We start from the raw sequence: 23,314 nt of genomic DNA, 5'->3' as shown, positions 1-23,314 counted from the left end.
TTGCCATTCTGTTGTGTTACCTTTACTAAGGTCCAGTGGAGAAACTCCTTTGAGGCTCTGGGTCAGGCAGAGAAAGATGAATGGCTCCAGAACATCAGGTTTGTTTTCATGTTCTGGGCACCAGGAATCTCCAGGCTGATCATGTTTCCCTTTGGCTGTGGCTACTAAGCCCCTGAGAGCCTGACATGTGGCCCATCTTGACACTTCTGCAGAAAGGAACAATGTAGTGTGCATTTCTGTGTGCAGATCTTACCGCTGGCTTTATTATTTTCCCTGCATGTATTTTCTCTTGGCCTGATTCCCTTGACTGTTTATTTTATTCTTTGGTGGTGTTTGCATTATTCCATGCCACTGTAAATACTTGGTGAACGGAGCTGGGTATAACTATATTTTAAAAATAATGGGAAAAGGACTTGTGTAAGATCCCCCAGCTAGCCTGGTGGGGGGGAAGGCAGGCTCCACCCTTTCCACCACATTCTGTGCCTTTCTAGACTGGGATCTACCAGCAGACAGGTCTGTTTGCTTTTGCAGCCACCGTTTTGTGGGTTCCGAAGGAAGCTGGGTTGGCCGGATTGGAGGTCTTGAGTGGCTCGAACTGACCCGAATGTCACATGTGTGGTTTGAGCCGAGCTGCGGGCTGTGGATTCCTTGTTGGTGCCAGCTGCCCACCTTCTTCCTGCTTCTGGTGCCAAGGATTCTAAGCCGAAACACACAGGATGAGCCGGGTATGCTCTTTGCAGCTATTTGCCATTCATTATGCTCAAGGAAGCTTTGGGGAGAGAAGGAAAGGAGGAGCCGTGGGACTGATGAGGATCCTGAGGTTGAATGACTTTCTCCATTGGGTGATGCCTAAGCCTGTACCCCAACATGAGACTGGACTGCCCCGGTGTGAGCTCACTGCACCCTGCTGTAGGGGTAGAAGGTGGCCTGGGAGGAGCTCAGGATATAGGATTTGGACCACATGACGCTTGAGTCCTGGCCACAACTGTGCACATGTAGGCATGTCACTCCTCTGAGCTTCAGTAGCGTCATCTTTAAAAGGGGCATCCTAATTCCTGCCCTGCCAGCCTGAGAAAACGAGGGAGTGTGTGTGGTGTTAAATGCCATGCCTGTATGCCATGCCCTGTCTGCATTGTGCTAGTGGTGACAATGATAGTGATGGCATTGCTGCTGCTACTTGGCAAACATTACAGGTACGTTGGCTCTGGACCAGTCACTGGGGTCAACTTTACATGCATCATCTTAATGAGTGCATGAAACAAGCAGATGAGTAGGGACTCTGATACCCTCTTCTTACAGATGGAAAAGATTAAATAATTTGCTTGAAAAAGATTAAGTAGTTTGCTCAAAGTCACAGAGCTGTCAAGCAGTAGAGCCAGGATTTGAACCCAGGCAGCTGACCCTACAGCTGAACTTACTGCCACAGTCATATAGGAAAGGGCAGAAGCCTGGGACCTATTTGGGTAATGGCATTCCATGCACATCAGTGTGGAAGGGCACTCTGAATCCTCTGGGGCAGGGACTGGGCTTGGGTGGTCCCTGGAGGGGCCTTAGAATCAGAGTCTTAGCGGGATAAGAGCCCTGGGTGATAGAACTCATCTCTGAGCTTCAGATTTCTCACTTGTGAGATGGGCTGTGCTGATATGCCTCCAGAGGTGAAATGAAATACAGTCCCGTAGATGCTTGTACATTGCTATAAAAATGTCTGTGGTACATGAATGACATTCTGCAAACAAGGAGAGTAGAGGTAAACTAGTAGGAACAGCCACCTCTGGTTTTTAGGATCCTGTTCCTTGCCAGATGGCTTTATCACTGCCAGAGCTCTGCCTATGGAGCATGGGGTCACCTCCCGGCTGGGGAGCGGCAGCTGTGTGCTGGCCACTCCAAGCAAGCCACTGACCTTGTGCTTCTCCTCTGTGAGGGGCTTGCCTCCTGCACTCCTGCCTGTGTGCACCGTGTCTGCGGATGTGCTCTGATGGACCTGGGAAGCACCTTGTAGGGCCCTGCCAGGCCTACCAGCTGCAGAGTGCCTGTAGGGGAATGGATGCGGGACGAGGCTGAGGATGGGTGAGTGTGTCACAAGTTTCTCAGACAGCTCTGGGCAGAGATGCCAGGAAGCAGAAAGTCATAGGATCATTGTTGACTCCTGGGAACTTTTGTGGTTTTAAACGTACTTCATAAACTATAAAGCACTGTGGAAATGTCAGTTAGTTCCTGTACAACATGGAACAGAAACAGAATGCAAAAAAAAAAAAAAAAAAAAAAAAAAGGAAACAGAATGCACAAGAAATAATGGATCTACCAGGCTGGGGTGGGGAGATGCATGTGTTTGCATGTATGAACGCGATTTATTTCTGATTTAAAAAAATCAGATCTTGGAAAACAGCACTGGAATAAAAATCATCTATCATCCTACTAAGTGGCTCTATCATGTAGTGTGTTAACCTCTATCCTTAAAGTGCTTTTTGTTTTTTCTTCCCCTCTTTGTATATGCAAGGGGTTTTGTTTAACCCGTCCCATTCTGGAACCTGTCAACACTAACTTCTTGCCTTTGTTCAGCCCATTTGTCGAGAATCCATTTTTCAAAGCCCTCGTGTAGTACCAGGGTGCAAGTTGCACACTCTGGGGTGTTGGGGGCTGGGGAGGGGAGCCACAAGTGGCATGAAGCCAGGGCCCGCCTTTGGGAGACGGGGGAGAAATCGTAGAAGTGGAGTCCCTGGGATAAACGAACGAGTGGGATTCCAGAGCTCCGAGGTGGGAGGGAGACTTCTCTTTTCATTGTTTAGATCTTTTCTTCTTACCACCACGTGCAAGTAACAATAATACTTTAAAAATTATGTAAAAAGCAGCTAGTTAAAAATATAAATACGGTTCCCTTGGAAACCAGAAACCGGCACAGGAGAAACAGGTTAAGTGAGAGCAGGATCCTTGGCAAGTGCTAGGAAGGGGGTGGTGGCCAGCAAATCCCTCCTTCTGAAGGTGGGGACAGGGCGCTCCCTTTAGGGAGACTCAAGGAGCTTTAAGATTTGAATAAGTGATAGCTCTTTTACTTCCTGCTTTGTTCTCTCCCAGGTACAAATTGACCACAAGTCTGCATTCATGCAAATGGCAGCTGCCAGAGGGAGGGATAGATACCAGGGAAGCTAGAGCAGAAGCCTTCTCTTCCTCCTCTGCCTCTCTGGAGTAGGTTAGCCCTCTCTCCAAGTTTCCTTGGGGTGTGTGTGTTGGAGGGGGGAGGCCCCCTCACAGTGGGGCCATGCAGGAATGTGGGGTAAGTTCTGTCCTTCCAGGTTGCTGGGAATTTAAATCGCCACCTCCCAATCTCTGTGTTCTTTTCCTGCCTTGAGGACAACCTCTGTTTAGGAGCAGGGTGCTGGCAGGGGCGAGGTGGGTACTTGGCCTTTATGGGAGCAACAGAAGATTCTCGATGGGAAGGAAGCATCCTCCCTGGTTCACCCTCGTCCACCTAACCGCCCCCCCCTCCAACAGATGTGCAGGGACAAGCCTGTCCTGACTTGAGACGTCTTGTTTACTGGTCTCGAGACACTACCCCTCACACACCCTACCCCCCAAATACCCCCCAACACCCACCTCCTTTCTCTGAGCCTGGGAGGAGTTAATTCAGTAGAGGGGCTGGAAGAGACTTCGGGGAGGGGCTCTACTCCCTGAGTTGACTATTCAGTAAACACATCTGCCTGAGTCTAAAAGTAAAATCTGCCGATGCAGGTTAAGGGGTCACAGAATGGTGTGCTGGACATTTTGCCGGGGCACCAGGAGTGTGTTACCTCTTCTAAGGTATTACCCTGAGACCTAGGATTAGGGTTTTTTCCTCCCCCTGTGGTGCAGCATGCTGTCGGCTTTTCCTTCCTACTTATTTAGCCTTACAAATTATTTGAGAAAAATTGATTTGCTTTTAAAGGCAGCGTTAAGCACACCCTGCCGCCCTGCACACAGGGGAGGCGTGAATGTGGTTCTGGAGACCTCGTAGTCTGTGTTGTGGACAAAGCGGGTGGACCCGGGTGCTGGTCATGTGTGCGACTGGTAAGCAAAGAGGAACCATAAATTTTGCAGGAAAGAATTTGTTTGGGTGCCCCGATTCTATTTACTTTGCATCACATATTGTTTAAAAGAGGGATATTTTTGTGAAAGGAAAAGGAACTGTGGATTTGAGATAAGAAGTAGAATAAAATGAAATAAATAGTTGAGTTTTGTCAAGTGAGTATCAAAATGGCCTGCCTGGTTTCTGAGATCAGCCTGTTTCTGTGCTGTTCTAATATTTACACGAAAATTAGAAAATACAAAGTATGGGCAGGTCCTGAGATCCTGCTTAGATTGTGATTTATAATGGTGTTCTTTTCATTTGTTTTACACAGCTGAGTTTGGTAAAATTTCAGTTTTTTAGCCAGGGGTGATCCAAAGACAATAAATATTGCTTTGTGGGGAGGTCTCCACCCTGTTACCGTTAAATAGTAGCCACATGTCAGAAGCCATTATGCAAATGTGGAAGTGGCCGGATTTGAGTCAGTTAGCTTGGTTCGAGGCATGAGACACCCTTGCTTTTTGGTGCTGGTGGTGAAGGGTGTTGGCACAAGAAAGTGGGGATGCTTTGCTCCTTGCTGCTGTGGGAACGTCTCCCCCAGCCCCTTTTAGTCTGGCCCCTTTACCCTCTTAGGCCATTTGGAGTTCCCCAGGTCCTGAGGATCTTGTGCATGTGTGTCGCCCATTAAGCTCACATTTGGAGGTCTGGTAACTGAGCTGATCCTGTCTGGGTGCAGAGAGAATGCTCGGTGAATGTAGCAGTCAGAGCTCAGGTGCCTGAGGTTTCAAAACCCTCTAAAAATCAAGCCAGGTGTTGGTTCCACTGTTGCCGGCCATTAGCTTGGCACTTCTGGAAGAACCATTGACTTACGTTGGGTCTTGGTGCTGGATGCCCCTACTCTTGCTCCTGCCCCTCTCTGGTATGGATGTGCCAGTGAGTTACGGATAGGCTGGGGGCAAGTGAATGACACAGTAAAGAAACAAGAAATTTAGACAGTCCACCCCTGGATTATGTGACTTTATTTTGAAGGACATGTGCCAGGGTTGGGTAAAGAAAAATGCCCAGATAGAGAAAGATCCCCAAAGGGCAAGCTGGTCATTGATATATTTTAAATTAATGAAAAAGCCATTTCTAGTCATGGTTATAGAAACACTAGGGTTTAAGGCATCAGGGGTGGGAATGAAGCCAAAATGGGTATGTGCAAAGGACAGATGCATTAAGAAAACATGGGTCACTGTGTAGATTATCACGTGGTTACACTGCTTCAGCCACTCAAGCTGGGAGTAAAAGCCAGTAGACACTGTCTCTGGGTCTGGCACACTTGGGCTTTCAGGACAATTTCCAATGTTGTCTTTTAAAAGTTTTTTATTTGGGATCCCTGGGTGGCGCAGCGGTTGAGCGCCTGCCTTTGGCCCAGGGCGCGATCCTGGAGACCCGGGGTCAAATCCCACGTCGGGCTCCCGGTGCATGGAGCCTGCTTCTCCCTCTGCCTATGTCTCTGCCTCTCTCTCTCTCTCTCTCTCTCTCTCTGTGTGTGTGACTATCATAAAAAAAAAAAAAGTTTTTTATTTTTGGGGGTGCCTGGGTGGCTTACTCAGTTAAGCCTCCAGTTTTTGGTTTCAGCTCGGGTCTTGATCACAGGGTTGAGATTGAGCTCCATGTCTGTCAGCTGTGTGCTGGACATGGAGCCTGCTGAAGATTCTTTCTCTCTCTGAGCCCCCCCCCCCCCAAATAAATAAGCAAATAAGTAAGTAAATAAAATTTTTTCATTTTTGTGTGTCTTTGCTTTTTTTTTTTTTTAAGATTTTATTTGTTTATTCATGAGAGATACACAGAGAGAGGCAGAGACATAGGCAGAGGGAGAAACAGGCTCCCTATGGGGAGCCCGACTTGGGACTTGATCCCAGGACCTTGGGATCACGCCCTGAGCCAAAGGCAGACACTTAACCCCTGAGCCACTCAGGTGTCCTGTGTCTGTGCTTTTTAAGGGAAACTTGGTGTATTTCATTTGTCAAGTGCTATATAACAAAGCATTCCTTTTTTTGCCTAAGGGTTGCAAGTGATGCCTTCTGGCAAACGACATAAGAACCATGGGTATAGAGCCAGGCTGCCTGGGTTCAACCTCCTGCTCTGCCACTTATCAGCCACTTGGGCCACTTACCAGCGACTTTGGTCAAATTCCTTCATCTCTTTGCCTCCCTTTCCTACCCTGTGAAATGGGAAGAATAAAAGAACCTATGTCATTAAATTGTTCTGGGGATTAACCATGTAATCCTTGTGGAGGCTTGGGAAATGCTGGGCACAGGGGAAGTTGTGTGTGAGTGTGGATTAGATAAGGTCATTAAGATGCTGTGGGGCGGCAGTAGAGCACTGGTCTGAGTCTAGAGACCTAGTTTCTGGCCTGATTCAAACAGACTGTGTGCCCTTGGGCCAGTCACTTTCTTTCTCTGGGGTTCAAATTTCACATCTATAAGATGAAGACATTTGACTTGAAAGTTACTGTTTTTGGACTGTGTTAAGAGGTAGAGGTCAAGGCAACCCCAAGACACAGTGACAGAAGGTTGTAGACTTCCATCTTTGTTTCAGCCAGAGCAGCTTATTCTTTCATTTATGGATTTTGGTTTAGGGGGAAGAAAGGGTTCTGTAGTCCACCCATGCGTGGACATATGTGTGTGTGTGTGTGTGTGTGTGTGTGTGTGTGTGTGAGAGAGAGAGAGAGAGAGAGAGAGAGAATGAGTTATATAAAGAAGTGTAGAGGTGGCCAAACCCAAGGACCCTTCCTGGGGAAGATTTGGGGTTGGTGGGTGAGCTGAGGAAAAGTCAGTGGAAATGGGGCCAGCAGGTGTGATGGGCCTGGGGAGGTGGATTTGAAGGCCTGAGGTCACATGGGACAAGACAGGATTTACTGCAGCGTGAGGGCAGAGCAGTGGGGAAGTGCTGCTGGCAGTTTTGTCCAGGTGTATGGGCCGATATACTCACAGGGGAGGTGCAAATGGCTGTATTTTATAAGGTGACCAGAGTCTCGGGGAGACATTAAGGGTAAGAAAACTGAGAAAAATGACTGTTAAGAGTGTAGAAATTCAGTGTTGTTTTAGCTTAGCATTTCTTGCTGGAGGTTACCCCAACTGAACAGAACAGCTATGGCCTTTGCCAGAATTTAAACGGGAGGGTGCCTGCCCGTGGCTGATACTCTGGCTTTCTCCTGCCTCTTTCCTTTCCTTTCCATTCTAATAATCGCTAGGAATTTCCCTGATACGAAGGCCCATTCATTCCTTTGTATTATCACTTAGGGATGAGGAACTATCTTGCCAAGTGGAAAACCCATTCACGGGGGAGTCTGTGTCTTTTTGAGCCAGTTTTCCTTGGGATTTTGAGCTCAAGGAATGTTTCCTACCATTTTTTCAATTGTTGTTTTATTAGATCCACAATTCTTTTTTTCCTCCAGAGGGAAGGCCTTGGTGATTGGTCAAAAACAGGATTTTGATTATTTGTGCCCTCTTAAGCCACCTCTTTGGTTCAAAGTCCTTCAGCCCCAGCTCTAGCCCACTGCATCCAGCAGACCTCCCAGCTGGCTCCTTGCCTATATTCACATTCCTCCCATACCTGTATGAGTGACTTCATTCGTCTCTGGGGTGTGATGTTTTGATCACAAACTAGACGGTTTACCCACGGAAGACAGGAACCATGCTCACATTTCTTTTCTGTTTTTTTTTTCTACCGTGACCGGCCTTTTTTTCCCTCAAGATCAAGGCAGGGGAGTAAATTTCCTTGCATCACCACAAACAGCTGATGCTGGTGGGAGGAAGTGTTGGGGAACCATGCATCCACCCTGTTCTGAAACACTCTGCTGCTGCCCTATTTACTAGCCAGTGAGTGCTGAACATTTGGTTGTAGAACAAATGTATGTAGATCGCTAGGTTTCACGCATGAGCTGTGTCATTATTTCATTCATTCAGAGTGGCATCTAAGCCAGGGCTGCTTGGGCTTTCTCCAGGTCTACCAGACCTGGCAAAGGCAGGGATCCCATCTTCTTCAGCTGTATTTCGTGAGTGGTGCTTAGAAGGCCTGACACAGGGTGGGGGTGGGGGTGGGGGGAGTGTGGGGGTGGGGTGGTAATTGGGGCGGGGGGGGGGGGGAAGCTGAGTCAGTAATAGGAGGAGAGTGTAAAGATATATTAAATTTCTTCTAAGCTTGTCCATTTTTCTTGAGGGGATCTTTTGATTTCTTTCAGCAGTGCCACCTGCCAGAGCCTGGGAGGGTGTGGAGAAGTAAGGTGCTGGGTTTAATGGATGGGCTGTGGGGTCTTGGTGAGGAGTCAGTACATGGGATGGGAAGCGTAGGGAGTCTAGTTGGCTCATAATGTAGGCTAATCGTGATGAGGTATCAGAGGCTCAGAGGCCTTTGGGCGGTGTGGTAGGTGGCCTGGTAAAAGATAAATGGGCAGTGGGTGTCTGTTGTCAGTCTTGGTGATGAAAAAGAGGTGACCCTATAGGAAACTGGAGTTCGCATGCTCTGCCCAACGGGGGCCACTGCCAGTCAGCTTCATTGCCATGTGAAAGTGTGGTCCTAGAAAAATCCAGATTTTAAATGTGATGTCTCCTCATTTTTAAGCATTGGCAAGCAACTCGAGTAAAAATCATGCCTGCTGGCCTCTGAGTGGGAGGTGAGGCGAGTGAATGCCAGAGGCCACCAGGGGACACGCACATGCCATAGGGTCAGATTAGGTGGGTGTTAGTCACCATCCAGATGGTCAGGCCCTGGGATTGCCACAGAGATGGACATGACATGCAGAGTGGGTGGAGCAGATGCCAAAAGCTGGCATCAAGGAGGCGTTGGTGACAAAGGCCAAGTTCTTTGCCCACCCAGAAAGCCTTCTGTTCCTTGTCTCCTTCCCTCCCCATGCCTTCAGGGGCTTCTCGCTGCTCCCCATAGCATGAGTCTGAATTTTCCAGTCGACATCTGAAGGCTTTCATTGGATGTGCTGTGACGGGGGGCCCCAGCATGTGACCTCAGTTTACCCCTCCCGCCGCTGCCTGAGCCTGCTGGGGCTTCTGAGACACGCCCACGGTTTCTTCCCTCTGGGCTTAACTCATGCTGTTCCCACTTCCTAGAATGCTGGAACCCCCCCAGTTTACAGGAATCCTACTCTCCCTTCATCCTTCAAAAGGCTGACTGTCCCTGAAGTCCGTGGGCCTGCCCACTCTGAATTTGGAATAAATCCCACCCTTCTCCTAGTTTCCATAGCACTTTCCCTCTGTCTCCTTCACGAGGCTTGGGTCACAGTTGTTCAGAAGTCCATCTTCCATGGTTGATGATGAAGTCATTGTGGGGCAGTTCCAGTCTCAATCATCGCTGTGTCCCCTCAGTGTGTGGCTCAGGGTAACAGTCAACAGGTTATTGAGTTAGGCTCTTACGTTGGGGTCTGCAGAACTGATCCTCAACAGGAAGCTTCTTAGGGTCGATGGCAAGCATGGAAAAGGGGCAGTTGTCTGGAACACGGGGGGTGGTGGGAGCAGGTGGGGCTGCATCTAAGTCCTCTTCAGCCTCAGACAACACCCGTGTCATACCCCTGACTTGCGAGGTCCACATGGGCCTGACTTGAATACGGGGATTTTTTGATCTGTCCTTGATGCCTGCAAGAAGCTAAAGGCAGGGACAGAACAAAACAGATCCAAGTCACCCATTCCCCCACTGAGGTGCCTTCTTTTTCCTGCTCAAGGTGTCCTTTCTCCTGCTCACCGTGGCAGTCTATGTCCAAATGTTGCTTTGAGGTGGTAGGGAGGTAGGAAGAGCCTGGGCAGGGGGAGCAAGTGGAAGCCCCAAGAGGCGGTGTGTCGCAGGGAGAACTCTGGTTTTGCAGCCTGGGAAGTGGATTCTAGGGCCAGATTTGCTGACCCCAGCTGGGGGCTTTGAGCCAGACTCAGCCTCTGAATTTATTTCCTCACCTGGTTTAAGCGGTTGCTAAAGTCCTCTGGGCCTTGACATCACACGCCTCGGGGTTTGTTGGGTCAGGGGGCTTCCCTCCTGTAGGTTCATGAACCCCTTTGTCATTCCGTGTCCTTATGGACTTTATGCAGGGGGTGCCTGGCCTCACGGGGACACTGTAGCATTGTCAGGTTTGTTCCTTTTTCTCCACGGATGCTCTTCTTCAGAGAGTGCTCAGGGCCCAAGCTCACGTGCATCCAGGGTCCAGGCCGTGAGTGGGAATGAGAGGGGCTCCCCAGATGAAAGAGAAAGCACATGAAGTTGGTAAGTTGGTAGTATTCACTGTTGCCACCTGGCTTGCTTTTAGAGAGCAAAGGTCTCTGCTACTACTATGTTATATATTCTCTTATCTTTACATTTTGTGCTTCCGGTAGAGGCATGGCACCAGGAAAATTTCTCTTATGGAGGAAAAGTGGGTGTGAGGATGGGCGATGCCCCCCACACAGTGGGGGTGTGTGTGGTTTGTGCTGGGAGCCCTCTGTCCCATGCCGCCACATCCCCAGGGGGACCAGCCCAAGCATGAGGATGGACCTGGTGTTGCCACATCACCACTGTTTCATGACACACTAGAAATGAGGGCTTTTAATGGGAAATTTATTAATTGTTAGAGTTGGCTTAGGCTTGTTTCAAAACATCCTGTGGGGCAATCGGACTTGTTCAGTTCTGTAGCCTACCAGCTAGTGGGGAGGGAGGTAAGGCTGCAGATTAGGACCCATGCAGTGGAAAGGTAGTTTGGAGTGACCCTAAAGCAAGAAGGAACATTTTATTTATTTATTTAAAAAAAAGATTTTAGGCGCTCAGTGGCTGAGCAGAGTCTATCTTTGGCTCAGGTCCTGATTCCAGGGTCCTGGGATCGAGTCCTACATCGGGCTCCCTCGGGAGAGCCTGCTTCTCCCTCTGCCTGTGTCTCTGTCTCTAATGAATAAATAAATAAAATATTTTAAATAATATTTTATTTATTTTTTTAAAGTAATCTCTATACCCAATACAGGCCTCAAACTTACAACTTTGAGATCAAGAGTCACACGCTCTACTGACTGAGCCAGCCAGGTGCCCCCACGAAAGAACATTTTAAATTGTAGATGTATGATTTCATCCTATGCTCTAGTGTTGTGGGACACAGGCTGGTCTCTATGGGGTATTGTGGCTTAGGACACAGCACTGGCGGTGGGCTTGCTTGTGCGGTCCCTCTGCTGAGAGCTGGGGGTGCTGCAGGGAGCGCTGGGGGGTGGGGGTGGGGGGACAGCCTGCCTCATTTGGCATCCCTAACTGTGCCTTGCAGGCGTGGGCTTGTCTTTTTGGGTCATGTGAGCCTCACACTTGTGTGCCTTGCTTAGCCCTTGTGGCCTCATGCATATTGGTCTAATTACTTTTGCCTTTACAGAGCTGTGAAAATGAACTTTATTATTTTTTTAAAGGAAAAAAATTATGAAATATTGCATGTACATAGTTGTATAGAATTCAGATGGTATAGGAAGATATGAAGAGAGGAAGTTAATCTTTGCTCTTTCTTTCTCCCCCTCCCAGTTACTTTTTAAAGAATGTCTGACTAGTTATATGACTTCAGACAGATCCTCTAACTGCTCCAGACACAAGTTTCTTATATGTTATGGGATAATAGGAAAACCCAGCTCGTGTTATTATCTCTTTAGTGTGGATTAAATGAGGTAATACAAAGTCTCCCAAATTCCATGCACGTGTGAGAGGTGCTCATAGAACTTTTTCCCCCTCCTTTTTTTGTGTATTCAGGATTTCTTTGGCAATCCCCTTTGTAATTATTGCACAGTTTGTGTTTGATGAATGTATATGTTTAGCTGCCTGAGAGAAAATAATAAAAATACTAAAGGTATACATACCATTTTCTTTTTTTTTTCTTTTAAATATTTTATTTATTTATTCATGAGAGACACAGAGAGAGAGACAGAGAGACAGAGACACAGGCAGAGGGAGAAGCAGGCTCCATGCAGAGAGCCTGATGCGGGACTCGATCCCAGGTCTCCAGGATCAGGCTCTGGGCTGAAGGCAGCGCTAAACCACTGAGCCACCTGGGCTGCCCTACATACCATTTTCAACATGACGTCCTGTTCTGCCTTTCTTCCCTCCATGTGGGGAAGAAATTGCTTTCAACACCCTCTCATCCCTGGGACCCGTGAAGACCTCTGATGAGTGCCTCACGGTAAGACTGGGGGAAATTGCTCTCTTAATTAGGAAGGAAATAGAATCTTGATTGTGTGTTCTTTAGAGCTAGTGACAGGGATGATAGTATGAGAAATTCTGGACATTCACAAGTAAAACAGATTAATTTGTAGGAATGTTGGATTTTTATCTGGACAGATGTTTTGCTTTATTATGGAGCTGGTTGGGAGTAAAGCAGGGGCAGGGTTTTGTTGGTGTTTTATTTTTGCTTTGGGCGTATGTTAGTTAGGGTTAGGTTTTGCTGTATACAACAATAATGGACACCCCCTCAGAGAAACAATAATTTGACAGAAGCTTAAGTGATGTCAAGGATTATGTCTCTCTCATATAAAAGTAAGTTGGCAGTGCAGGGCTGTGAGAGCCCCAGGGTGTGCCCTGGGGCCCAGGCTTCTATCTTCCTGCACAGGCTTCTCAACTCTGCCCCACACTGCAGGGGGGCTTCTGGAACTCCAGTTTTCATGTCTGAGCCACATGCTGGCGGAAGGTAGAAAGGCACTGGCCAAAAAGGAGGCCTTTTTCTGCAGATCTCTCTTGCAGCTCTGCCCTGGAAGTTCCATGGAACATGTCTGCTTACGTCTCATTGCTCATGACTTAGTCCCATGTGTACACCTAGCTGCAAGGGAGGCTGAGAAATACATAGTCTTTTAGTCCCCGGCACATTATGTAAAATTGAAACTAAGGTCTCTTACTAAGGAGGAAAAGAAGACTGGATGTTGTGGGTGTGGGCAGCATGCAGTGTTTTAAAGGACTTGAACAGATTGTAGACATTTGTAAACTGACTTCTTTTCTACTCCATTGCTTGCCTCGAAACAAAAGAACCATCTGATCATTCTGCAGTGACCATGGCCTGTTGGAGTCTTGGTGTACAGACTCCTAGCTGCTCTTTTTTTTTTTTTAATTTAAAAAAGATTTATTTATTCATGAGACACACAGAGAGACAGAGACACAGGCAGAGGGAGAAGCAGGCTCCCTACAGGGAACCTGATGCAAGACTTGATTCCCAGACCCCAGGTTCACTCCCTGAGCTGAAGGCAGAACCTTAACCACTTAGCCACCTAGGCATCCCTTTTTATTAATTAATTAATTTTTGTTGTTGTTGTTGTTGTTGTTAAATGGTAGAATGAGGATGTGGGGAGCCTGAAAAAGTTAGGAGGCTGAATGTAAATGATCACAGGAACAGAGGTAACTTGCGTTGAGATGTCGAGTGAATTCGGGTCCTGGTGTTGGGAGAACTGGGTCAACTGCAGTCCTTCTCTGGGACTCTGTGATCTCTTATGTCTCTGAATTTTGCTGAGCAGTGAGATGGAGGGAGTAGCACCACCACAGGGCTGCTGACCTGCAGCCTGTGGAAGTCTCTAGTAGACTCTAAGGCATGATACAGATGATTAATACTCTGCATGGCCGATGTGTGTCCAGCAGGCATGTGGGAAGCACCAAGAGTGTGGAAGGAAGACAGAAAAGACGGGAGTCTCTCCTACCATGGGGCTGAGATTACATCATGGGATGCTGTCCTTGGATAGATCAGCCTGTGAGGACTGGCCTGAGTCTGGCTCAATGCGCTGGTGGGGTGGGGTCAGATTCTGGCTCTGCTCCTTCTAGCTTTATGTACAGACTTGGCCTGAACAGAATGTGGGATTGGAAACATGCATCTTTCTTGGTGGTGTCCTGGTGCCTCTCCTACTACGTTTATCTTGCCATGGTAAGTCTGCTTCCAGGCTCCAGGATTGAAGATACACAGCCTTTGCACAGTGGGGCTCCTGAAGACAAGCCTCTAGGCCATTGCTTCACTTGTCCCCATGCTGGAGCTCAAGGGGATGGGATGTCCTTTACTATGCTGGTGCACTTCGATATGCTTGTGTCTGATCCTGAACCTTGCCCCACGTTAGAAGCAGCACCCTGTGACTGTATCATCAGCTTGTCCTGAGGTTGAATGTCTAGCTCAGGTGCCTGGTGCCAGGTCAAGGCTCAGTGAGTGACGGCTGCCGCTGTTGTGTCCAACTGGCCAGATCAAGCCAGGAGGCAGAGTGACTCAGTCCTCGGCATCTTGCTCTATGTTCCTCCAGGCCTGGTTCCCTTTTTTCATGAAATTCTTATTCCTCAGCTCTGAACTTTTCCTGTGCCATCAGTTTTAAAACATTATAAAAAAAAAATATAGAGGGGAGAAAGGAGAAAAAAGAAGCTGAGAAGCCCAGCCTCACTCTGGCTGCTAAGCCACTCCAGAGATTACTTGGCTTGGCTTCAAGTGCTTTTTGAAACTTCTTTTAAGTTAGGCCCCAGACATGATTTTGTTTTTGACCTTCTTTTTGACTACCTTGGCCTCTGATTAATTAACCAGTTAACTAATTATTTGATGCCTACTCCATGCCAAGTGCTATTTATGTGTGTGGGGTGTTGATGTAAACCAAACAGACCAAGTCCTCCCTCTCATGGAGCTTACATGTGATGAGAAGATAGGTAGCCTTCAGGGCTGTGAGGGGAAGTAAAATGGGATGAGCGGATACAGTGTGATGGGGGCAGGTGCTGTTTTTACATATGGTGGTCAGGGACTGGGTGACATCACCATCACATTGGATCCATGACACCAGCCAGATGGTGCATGGGTCCAGTCTTGGCAGATGTTCAAGGCATATAATTAGCTGCCTATCTACCTTATTGGCCATGGATTTGCATCTGGGCAGAGTGACCAAGGCCCAGTCACTGAGCTGTTTCAAACCTTGTGTGGAAATCTCTCAGAATGCCGCCATCAAAATGGCAGTCAAGAAGAAGATTGTCACTGGCGAGTCTGTACATGAGATCGGCCCTTGATAGCTCTGTGGCGGGTGTTACCACTGATGGTGGCACAGTTGTGATTGGTCAGCAGATACAGAGCATCTGACTTATGCTAGCCAACTGAGTATTCAACAAATGCTTCCATTACCAGAAGGTTTTCTCTAAGGCCAACTGGGGCATGTGCAAAGCAGGGACTGGGGATTACTCAGTTTGAGCTCCAAGGTGCTGACACTGTTGACAGTGGCTGAGGAGAGCCCTTCTCACTTGGTCAGAAAGTAACCTGTAAACTTGGCTCAGTCTTACTTTTCCTCTCCTTCAGCCCATCATGTCTGGTGCTAGGCATTGGCTTGGACCTACCTTGTTGGCCTTCCCCGCAAAATGGCATGTGAGAGGGATGTTCTTAGTTGGGAAGAACTTGGCTGTTCAGGCAAAGACTTGAGCTAGAAAAAGAACAAATGGTCATTCATTCGGTGCTTCCCATTAACTAGGGTCTTTTTTTTTCTACTTTCTTAAAGGAAACCTCTAAGAAAGGAAAATTCTCAGGCCTTCCTTAGAATTTAGACCCCAATTACACATTGTGAAATAGTTTTTCTTGGGTTTCAATTAAAGGCTTAAATAACGTAGTGGTTATGAAAGCAAAATATAGATCTGTTCTTCAGATCCCTATTGATCTAATTTTTTTAAGGATTATTATTTTTATTTTAGAGAGAGAGTGAGCATGAGTGGGAGGGGCAGAGGGAGAGAGAATCTCAAGCAGACTCTGTGCTGAGCCCCAAGCCTGACACAGGGCTCAGTCCCATGACTCTGGGATCATGACCTGAGCCAAAACGAAGAGTTGGACACTTAACTGACTGAGCCCCCCAGGTGCCCTTCATCTTATTTTTTTTTTTTAATTTTTATTTATTTATGATAGTCACACACAGAGAGAGAGAGAGAGAGAGGCAGAGACATAGGCAGAGGGAGAAGCAGGCTCCATGCACCGGGAGCCTGACGTGGGACTCGATCCCGGGTCTCCAGGATCGCGCCCTGGGCCAAAGGCAGGCGCCAAACCGCTGCGCCACCCAGAGATCCCTCATCTTATTTTTATATAACAAATTGTTAGAATGGTACCTGGCACATGTGCATAACTCATTTAATCCTCATAGCAAGGCTCCCGGCTAGCCCAGTCGGTAGAGCATGAGACTCTTAATCCTCATAGCAGCCCTAGGGGAGGTAGTTTTATCTTGCCCATTTTCCTGATGAGGAAATAGGTATAGAGGTCAAACAGGGTCACCCAAACAGCAAGTGGTAGAGCTAGAATTTGAACCAGGGGAACCTGGTTGCAGAGTCTAGGCTCTTATACATCATACCCTAAGTCTTAATGGTTTTCCCACAAACCTTTTCTGAGGAATAACTATGCTGATGGCTGTGCCAACAAATTGTTGCTCTTTATATGCTATGCACCATGTCATGTATTTCAGATTCAGAGTACAAGTCTTCATCACAGCATGGTATTCAAAGCCTGTTTTTCAGAGGAAGAAGTGAAGGCTCTGAGCATTTGGGTAACTGCTCTTAGTCTAAGGATGCCAACTTTGGTCTGTCTTGGCTTCCGAATTCTGTTTCCTCAGCACAGTAGCCGTCCTGCAAAGGCTGTAACACTTCCCTTCCCTATGACTCATGGTACCTGGTTACCTTCCCTTATACTTAGGTCGTGGCCCGTGGCACCGGTTGGGCCACAGGACGGGACAGTGGCTCATGTTTCTCCAGGCCCGAATCCAGGGCCACGTGAGCCACTCCAGGGAGGCCAGCCATCAGAGCTTGGATTGGAAAGCTGTTAATCCAGCTAGGCCCCTCCACATCCCTCACTCCATTTTATTTTCCCCAGAGCACCCAGATCTGCTTTTTCCTGTGTGAGGAGATGAGGCCAATGTACACACACCGTCATGCGCAAGCGTCTAGTCTCTGGTCAGCATGAGGATGAGCAGTTTCGAGTGAAGTGCCTGGGCCTGGTGAACCCTCGGGAAGGGTGGGGACCATCTGTGCTGTCCTGTAAAGGAAATTGTGGTTTCTTTCTTTCCTTTTTTCTTTGAGCCCCAGGGTGTGCCCTGGGGCCCAGGCTTCTATCTTCCTGCACAGGCTTCTCAACTCTGCCCCACACTGCAGGGGGGCTTCTGGAACTCCAGTTTTCATGTCTGAGCCACATGCTGGCGGAAGGTAGAAAGGCACTGGCCAAAAAGGAGGCCTTTTTCTGCAGATCTCTCTTGCAGCTCTGCCCTGGAAGTTCCATGGAACATGTCTGCTTACGTCTCATTGCTCATGACTTAGTCCCATGTGTACACCTAGCTGCAAGGGAGGCTGAGAAATACATAGTCTTTTAGTCCCCGGCACATTATGTAAAATTGAAACTAAGGTCTCTTACTAAGGAGGAAAAGAAGACTGGATGTTGTGGGTGTGGGCAGCATGCAGTGTTTTAAAGGACTTGAACAGATTGTAGACATTTGTAAACTGACTTCTTTTCTACTCCATTGCTTGCCTCGAAACAAAAGAACCATCTGATCATTCTGCAGTGACCATGGCCTGTTGGAGTCTTGGTGTACAGACTCCTAGCTGCTCTTTTTTTTTTTTTTAATTTAAAAAAGATTTATTTATTCATGAGACACACAGAGAGACAGAGACACAGGCAGAGGGAGAAGCAGGCTCCCTACAGGGAACCTGATGCAAGACTTGATTCCCAGACCCCAGGTTCACTCCCTGAGCTGAAGGCAGAACCTTAACCACTTAGCCACCTAGGCATCCCTTTTTATTAATTAATTAATTTTTGTTGTTGTTGTTGTTGTTGTTAAATGGTAGAATGAGGATGTGGGGAGCCTGAAAAAGTTAGGAGGCTGAATGTAAATGATCACAGGAACAGAGGTAACTTGCGTTGAGATGTCGAGTGAATTCGGGTCCTGGTGTTGGGAGAACTGGGTCAACTGCAGTCCTTCTCTGGGACTCTGTGATCTCTTATGTCTCTGAATTTTGCTGAGCAGTGAGATGGAGGGAGTAGCACCACCACAGGGCTGCTGACCTGCAGCCTGTGGAAGTCTCTAGTAGACTCTAAGGCATGATACAGATGATTAATACTCTGCATGGCCGATGTGTGTCCAGCAGGCATGTGGGAAGCACCAAGAGTGTGGAAGGAAGACAGAAAAGACGGGAGTCTCTCCTACCATGGGGCTGAGATTACATCATGGGATGCTGTCCTTGGATAGATCAGCCTGTGAGGACTGGCCTGAGTCTGGCTCAATGCGCTGGTGGGGTGGGGTCAGATTCTGGCTCTGCTCCTTCTAGCTTTATGTACAGACTTGGCCTGAACAGAATGTGGGATTGGAAACATGCATCTTTCTTGGTGGTGTCCTGGTGCCTCTCCTACTACGTTTATCTTGCCATGGTAAGTCTGCTTCCAGGCTCCAGGATTGAAGATACACAGCCTTTGCACAGTGGGGCTCCTGAAGACAAGCCTCTAGGCCATTGCTTCACTTGTCCCCATGCTGGAGCTCAAGGGGATGGGATGTCCTTTACTATGCTGGTGCACTTCGATATGCTTGTGTCTGATCCTGAACCTTGCCCCACGTTAGAAGCAGCACCCTGTGACTGTATCATCAGCTTGTCCTGAGGTTGAATGTCTAGCTCAGGTGCCTGGTGCCAGGTCAAGGCTCAGTGAGTGACGGCTGCCGCTGTTGTGTCCAACTGGCCAGATCAAGCCAGGAGGCAGAGTGACTCAGTCCTCGGCATCTTGCTCTATGTTCCTCCAGGCCTGGTTCCCTTTTTTCATGAAATTCTTATTCCTCAGCTCTGAACTTTTCCTGTGCCATCAGTTTTAAAACATTATAAAAAAAAATATAGAGGGGAGAAAGGAGAAAAAAGAAGCTGAGAAGCCCAGCCTCACTCTGGCTGCTAAGCCACTCCAGAGATTACTTGGCTTGGCTTCAAGTGCTTTTTGAAACTTCTTTTAAGTTAGGCCCCAGACATGATTTTGTTTTTGACCTTCTTTTTGACTACCTTGGCCTCTGATTAATTAACCAGTTAACTAATTATTTGATGCCTACTCCATGCCAAGTGCTATTTATGTGTGTGGGGTGTTGATGTAAACCAAACAGACCAAGTCCTCCCTCTCATGGAGCTTACATGTGATGAGAAGATAGGTAGCCTTCAGGGCTGTGAGGGGAAGTAAAATGGGATGAGCGGATACAGTGTGATGGGGGCAGGTGCTGTTTTTACATATGGTGGTCAGGGACTGGGTGACATCACCATCACATTGGATCCATGACACCAGCCAGATGGTGCATGGGTCCAGTCTTGGCAGATGTTCAAGGCATATAATTAGCTGCCTATCTACCTTATTGGCCATGGATTTGCATCTGGGCAGAGTGACCAAGGCCCAGTCACTGAGCTGTTTCAAACCTTGTGTGGAAATCTCTCAGAATGCCGCCATCAAAATGGCAGTCAAGAAGAAGATTGTCACTGGCGAGTCTGTACATGAGATCGGCCCTTGATAGCTCTGTGGCGGGTGTTACCACTGATGGTGGCACAGTTGTGATTGGTCAGCAGATACAGAGCATCTGACTTATGCTAGCCAACTGAGTATTCAACAAATGCTTCCATTACCAGAAGGTTTTCTCTAAGGCCAACTGGGGCATGTGCAAAGCAGGGACTGGGGATTACTCAGTTTGAGCTCCAAGGTGCTGACACTGTTGACAGTGGCTGAGGAGAGCCCTTCTCACTTGGTCAGAAAGTAACCTGTAAACTTGGCTCAGTCTTACTTTTCCTCTCCTTCAGCCCATCATGTCTGGTGCTAGGCATTGGCTTGGACCTACCTTGTTGGCCTTCCCCGCAAAATGGCATGTGAGAGGGATGTTCTTAGTTGGGAAGAACTTGGCTGTTCAGGCAAAGACTTGAGCTAGAAAAAGAACAAATGGTCATTCATTCGGTGCTTCCCATTAACTAGGGTCTTTTTTTTTCTACTTTCTTAAAGGAAACCTCTAAGAAAGGAAAATTCTCAGGCCTTCCTTAGAATTTAGACCCCAATTACACATTGTGAAATAGTTTTTCTTGGGTTTCAATTAAAGGCTTAAATAACGTAGTGGTTATGAAAGCAAAATATAGATCTGTTCTTCAGATCCCTATTGATCTAATTTTTTTAAGGATTATTATTTTTATTTTAGAGAGAGAGTGAGCATGAGTGGGAGGGGCAGAGGGAGAGAGAATCTCAAGCAGACTCTGTGCTGAGCCCCAAGCCTGACACAGGGCTCAGTCCCATGACTCTGGGATCATGACCTGAGCCAAAACGAAGAGTTGGACACTTAATGACTGAGCCCCCCAGGTGCCCTTCATCTTATTTTTTTTTTTTAATTTTTATTTATTTATGATAGTCACACAGAGAGAGAGAGAGAGAGAGAGAGGCAGAGACATAGGCAGAGGGAGAAGCAGGCTCCATGCAGAGAGCCTGATGCGGGACTCGATCCCAGGTCTCCAGGATCAGGCTCTGGGCTGAAGGCAGCGCTAAACCACTGAGCCACCTGGTTTCTTTCTTTCCTTTTTTCTTTTTCTTTTTTTTTTCTTTTTTAGTTTATGGGAAAGGGAGACTTGTGTCTCAATTGAGCCTTTGTGGCGTTGTATTACAGAGAGTCACAGAAAATGTTCTATGTAAATGACTGTGTGCCCTGATTAGAGCCTCAATAGGTGCCATTGTGTCATATTGCTATTATTGGCGATTGCAAGATACTAAATGATATTCTCATCAGGCTGAAAAAGCTCAGTGTTAGCAGTGAAACTCGGGGTTAATTATACTGCTCTGAATTAGAGCACAGAATCAAGTTGTAGGGAGAGCAGGGCTCTTGCTTTCTCCCCCTCTGTCTTTTCAGGGTTGTCGCTGGGGGTTTGATCAGAGTACCGTTTAACCCATGTTCTAAATTTGTACTTACTGGCATTTTGCTCTGCATGAGTTACTACCCCTTTTGGCATTGGGAAACACAGGACCAATTTATAGGACAGTTGGAGAGGGGAGAAATGGTCTACTTAATAGTGTATTCTTCATCGTCAATAGCTGGGAGAAAATAGCATGAAGATGGAAGTCTTCGGGGAGAGTGCTGGACTCTCTGGAGGGGCCTCTTTAATTTAGCTCCTCTTGTCTCTTCTGCCTTTGAATTATCGGCTGCTGTGATCCTGAGTCACCTCTTTGAAGAAATAACACACTGACCTACATCTCAGCTGACACCGATAGAAGAGTCTATCTCTGCGCTGCCCTTTCTTGGCATCCCTAACACCACCTACGAGGGAATGTGTCTGAGGGCCCTCTCTGGTTTCATGCCATTGACTCTTCGGCCTTGTTTTAATCACTGAGCTTTGCTCCTTTTGAGACATTGCCTATTGTAAACTTCCAGCATTCCTTTCGCTCGTTCTTCTGTCTGTAAATTTCACGTCACTCGTATGGGGTCTCAAGCTGCATCTTCCCCCTTTTAATGTTAGTGGGCTGTGACTGTAATTAATGTCAAAAAATCTTCATGATTTTTTTCCAGCGGTGGCCTTATGGTTTCTCATACCTTCTTATCATGTCATACCTAAATGTCCACTTCACCATTTGTGGACGTTTAGGTCGATTCTTCTCCTCCTTTTTTTTTTTTCCCCCTCTTGCGATTGCAAGTCACATTATATTGGCAATTAGCCTAGGACAGATTCCTAGAAATGAGTTATGGAGAATATGAACCCAGAAGCAGAGACAGGATTTAAACCCAGGTCTGTCTGCTCTCAGATCCCGGACTGCTGCTTCTGTGATTCTCTTGTCTTTTACCCATCAGAAGTTCAGAGTCCTCTGTGAGAAACCAGGCATGCACTGCCCTCCTTGAGTGAACTGCTTCTCCCCTGGTGGTCCAGGATGACTTAGCTCCTTCTTTTCTCTTCCATCTTCTTTCCTCAATCTGTGGATCAAGTGGCAAACCGTCCCCTGGGACAGCACTAGGTAAGCTGGTCACAGAGTTCTCTCCTTTATCTGCAGTGAGCACAGCAGATGCAAATATCACATTTTAGGACACAGTACACTGTTAAAAGGAAAATTGCATTTGATAAGTTTGGTGACCATAGTGAATGTAATTGAATCCTCCTAAATCAGACCTCTTGTGGACTCCCTCACTGTTCCTACTGGGAAACATCAGTTACCACTCTGTCAGGATGGTAACATTTTTTTTTTCTATATTCACAGTATATAAAATAGACTTTCCTCAGCAGACTCCTGATCAACACAACCATCTTTTCCACACTGCACATTCTCTCCCAACCAGGATGGACCGTGAGGGGGAGAAAGGGCCCTTAGGTCTAACAGGCTGGGAGAAACTCCATTCTAAGGAGATTCCTGAAGCTCTTTGAGCTTTTGAGGGCTCAGATTCACGCTGTGGTCAGGAAGCCTGTTTGGTTCTGTGGGGGCTGGTTTGTCCCACAGCACACCTGTTGATCCTGTGTGTTCCTGTGGCAGAAGCAGCGCGTGGAACGGTGCTGAGCCCAGGATCAAAGCCCAGGCTCCTAGCTTCTAAGCTCTATCCGATGGCACTGTACCTGCTGTCTCCTTTTCATTTCCTGTTCTTTCTGGCCTTTCCAAGTCTGCAGAGAACATCTCTGCAGAGATCATCATCTCTGTCTGGAGTCTCTTCCCCTGATCTCCACGTGGCTACATTCGACCCTTCTGTACTTCCTTGTGATACATTGTCCATGTAACTGGCCCTCGGCCTCCTGTATCCTCGCAGCTGCTCTCCGTACCTGCCACATGCCATGATTTCCTGGGTGGTGTTACCCGGTATTTGTATACATGTCTTTTTGATTGATTCATCTCCTTGAAAATGAGACCAGCCTTTCTGGCATTGCTGCAATATGGGCTGTCACATTGGCTTGTGCATAGTAAGCGTCTGCGAATGCTTGCGGCAGGACTGTATGTTCATGGTGTCAGTAAACACTTCAGTGGAGGGAGAGCCTGGCAACAGCATTGACTGTGGCCATGTTCCCACGGCAATTTCTACACTGACCTCAAGCAGGTCACCGCGTGAGACACAGAATCTGCCTTTTGCTCCATTCAGCATCTCTGGGGAGGGCAGCTTTGCTTCTGACTTTTTCCTGATGAGTTGCATGAAGGTTTCATCTGTAGGCCCGCTGGTGATGGCCTTTACTGTTTTGAGCACTTGCTATGTGCTAACTCTTCTATGCCCGTTTTCTCTTTAATCCTTACCTACCCAGTGAGTTAGGTTTTGCTATGCAGGCAGTGTCAGAAACCGTGCCCCAAGGAGGTTACAAGACTGGCTCCATCCAGCAAGGTCATGTGGC

At 47.5% G+C, this 23,314-nt stretch overlaps 1 protein-coding gene across 1 annotated transcript in view; it reads left to right on the top strand.

Moving 5' to 3' along the window:
- Positions 1–368: 368 nt before the first annotated feature.
- The window catches only part of PTPRJ (protein tyrosine phosphatase receptor type J), a 137,155-nt gene continuing 114,209 nt past the window's right edge, over positions 369–23,314 (top strand). The window contains exon 1 of the mRNA XM_041773464.1: positions 369–725. Coding sequence (XP_041629398.1) covers positions 717–725 — 9 coding nt within the window. The 5' untranslated portion in view covers positions 369–716. The remainder of the gene's footprint in view (positions 726–23,314) is intronic.

This window comes from Vulpes lagopus, chromosome 11 (genome assembly GCF_018345385.1).
Source record: "Vulpes lagopus strain Blue_001 chromosome 11, ASM1834538v1, whole genome shotgun sequence".
NCBI classification, from domain to species: Eukaryota; Metazoa; Chordata; class Mammalia; order Carnivora; family Canidae; genus Vulpes; species Vulpes lagopus.
The sequence above is the reverse complement of the archived record's forward strand: the minus strand, read 5'-3'. Positions and strand labels throughout refer to the sequence as shown.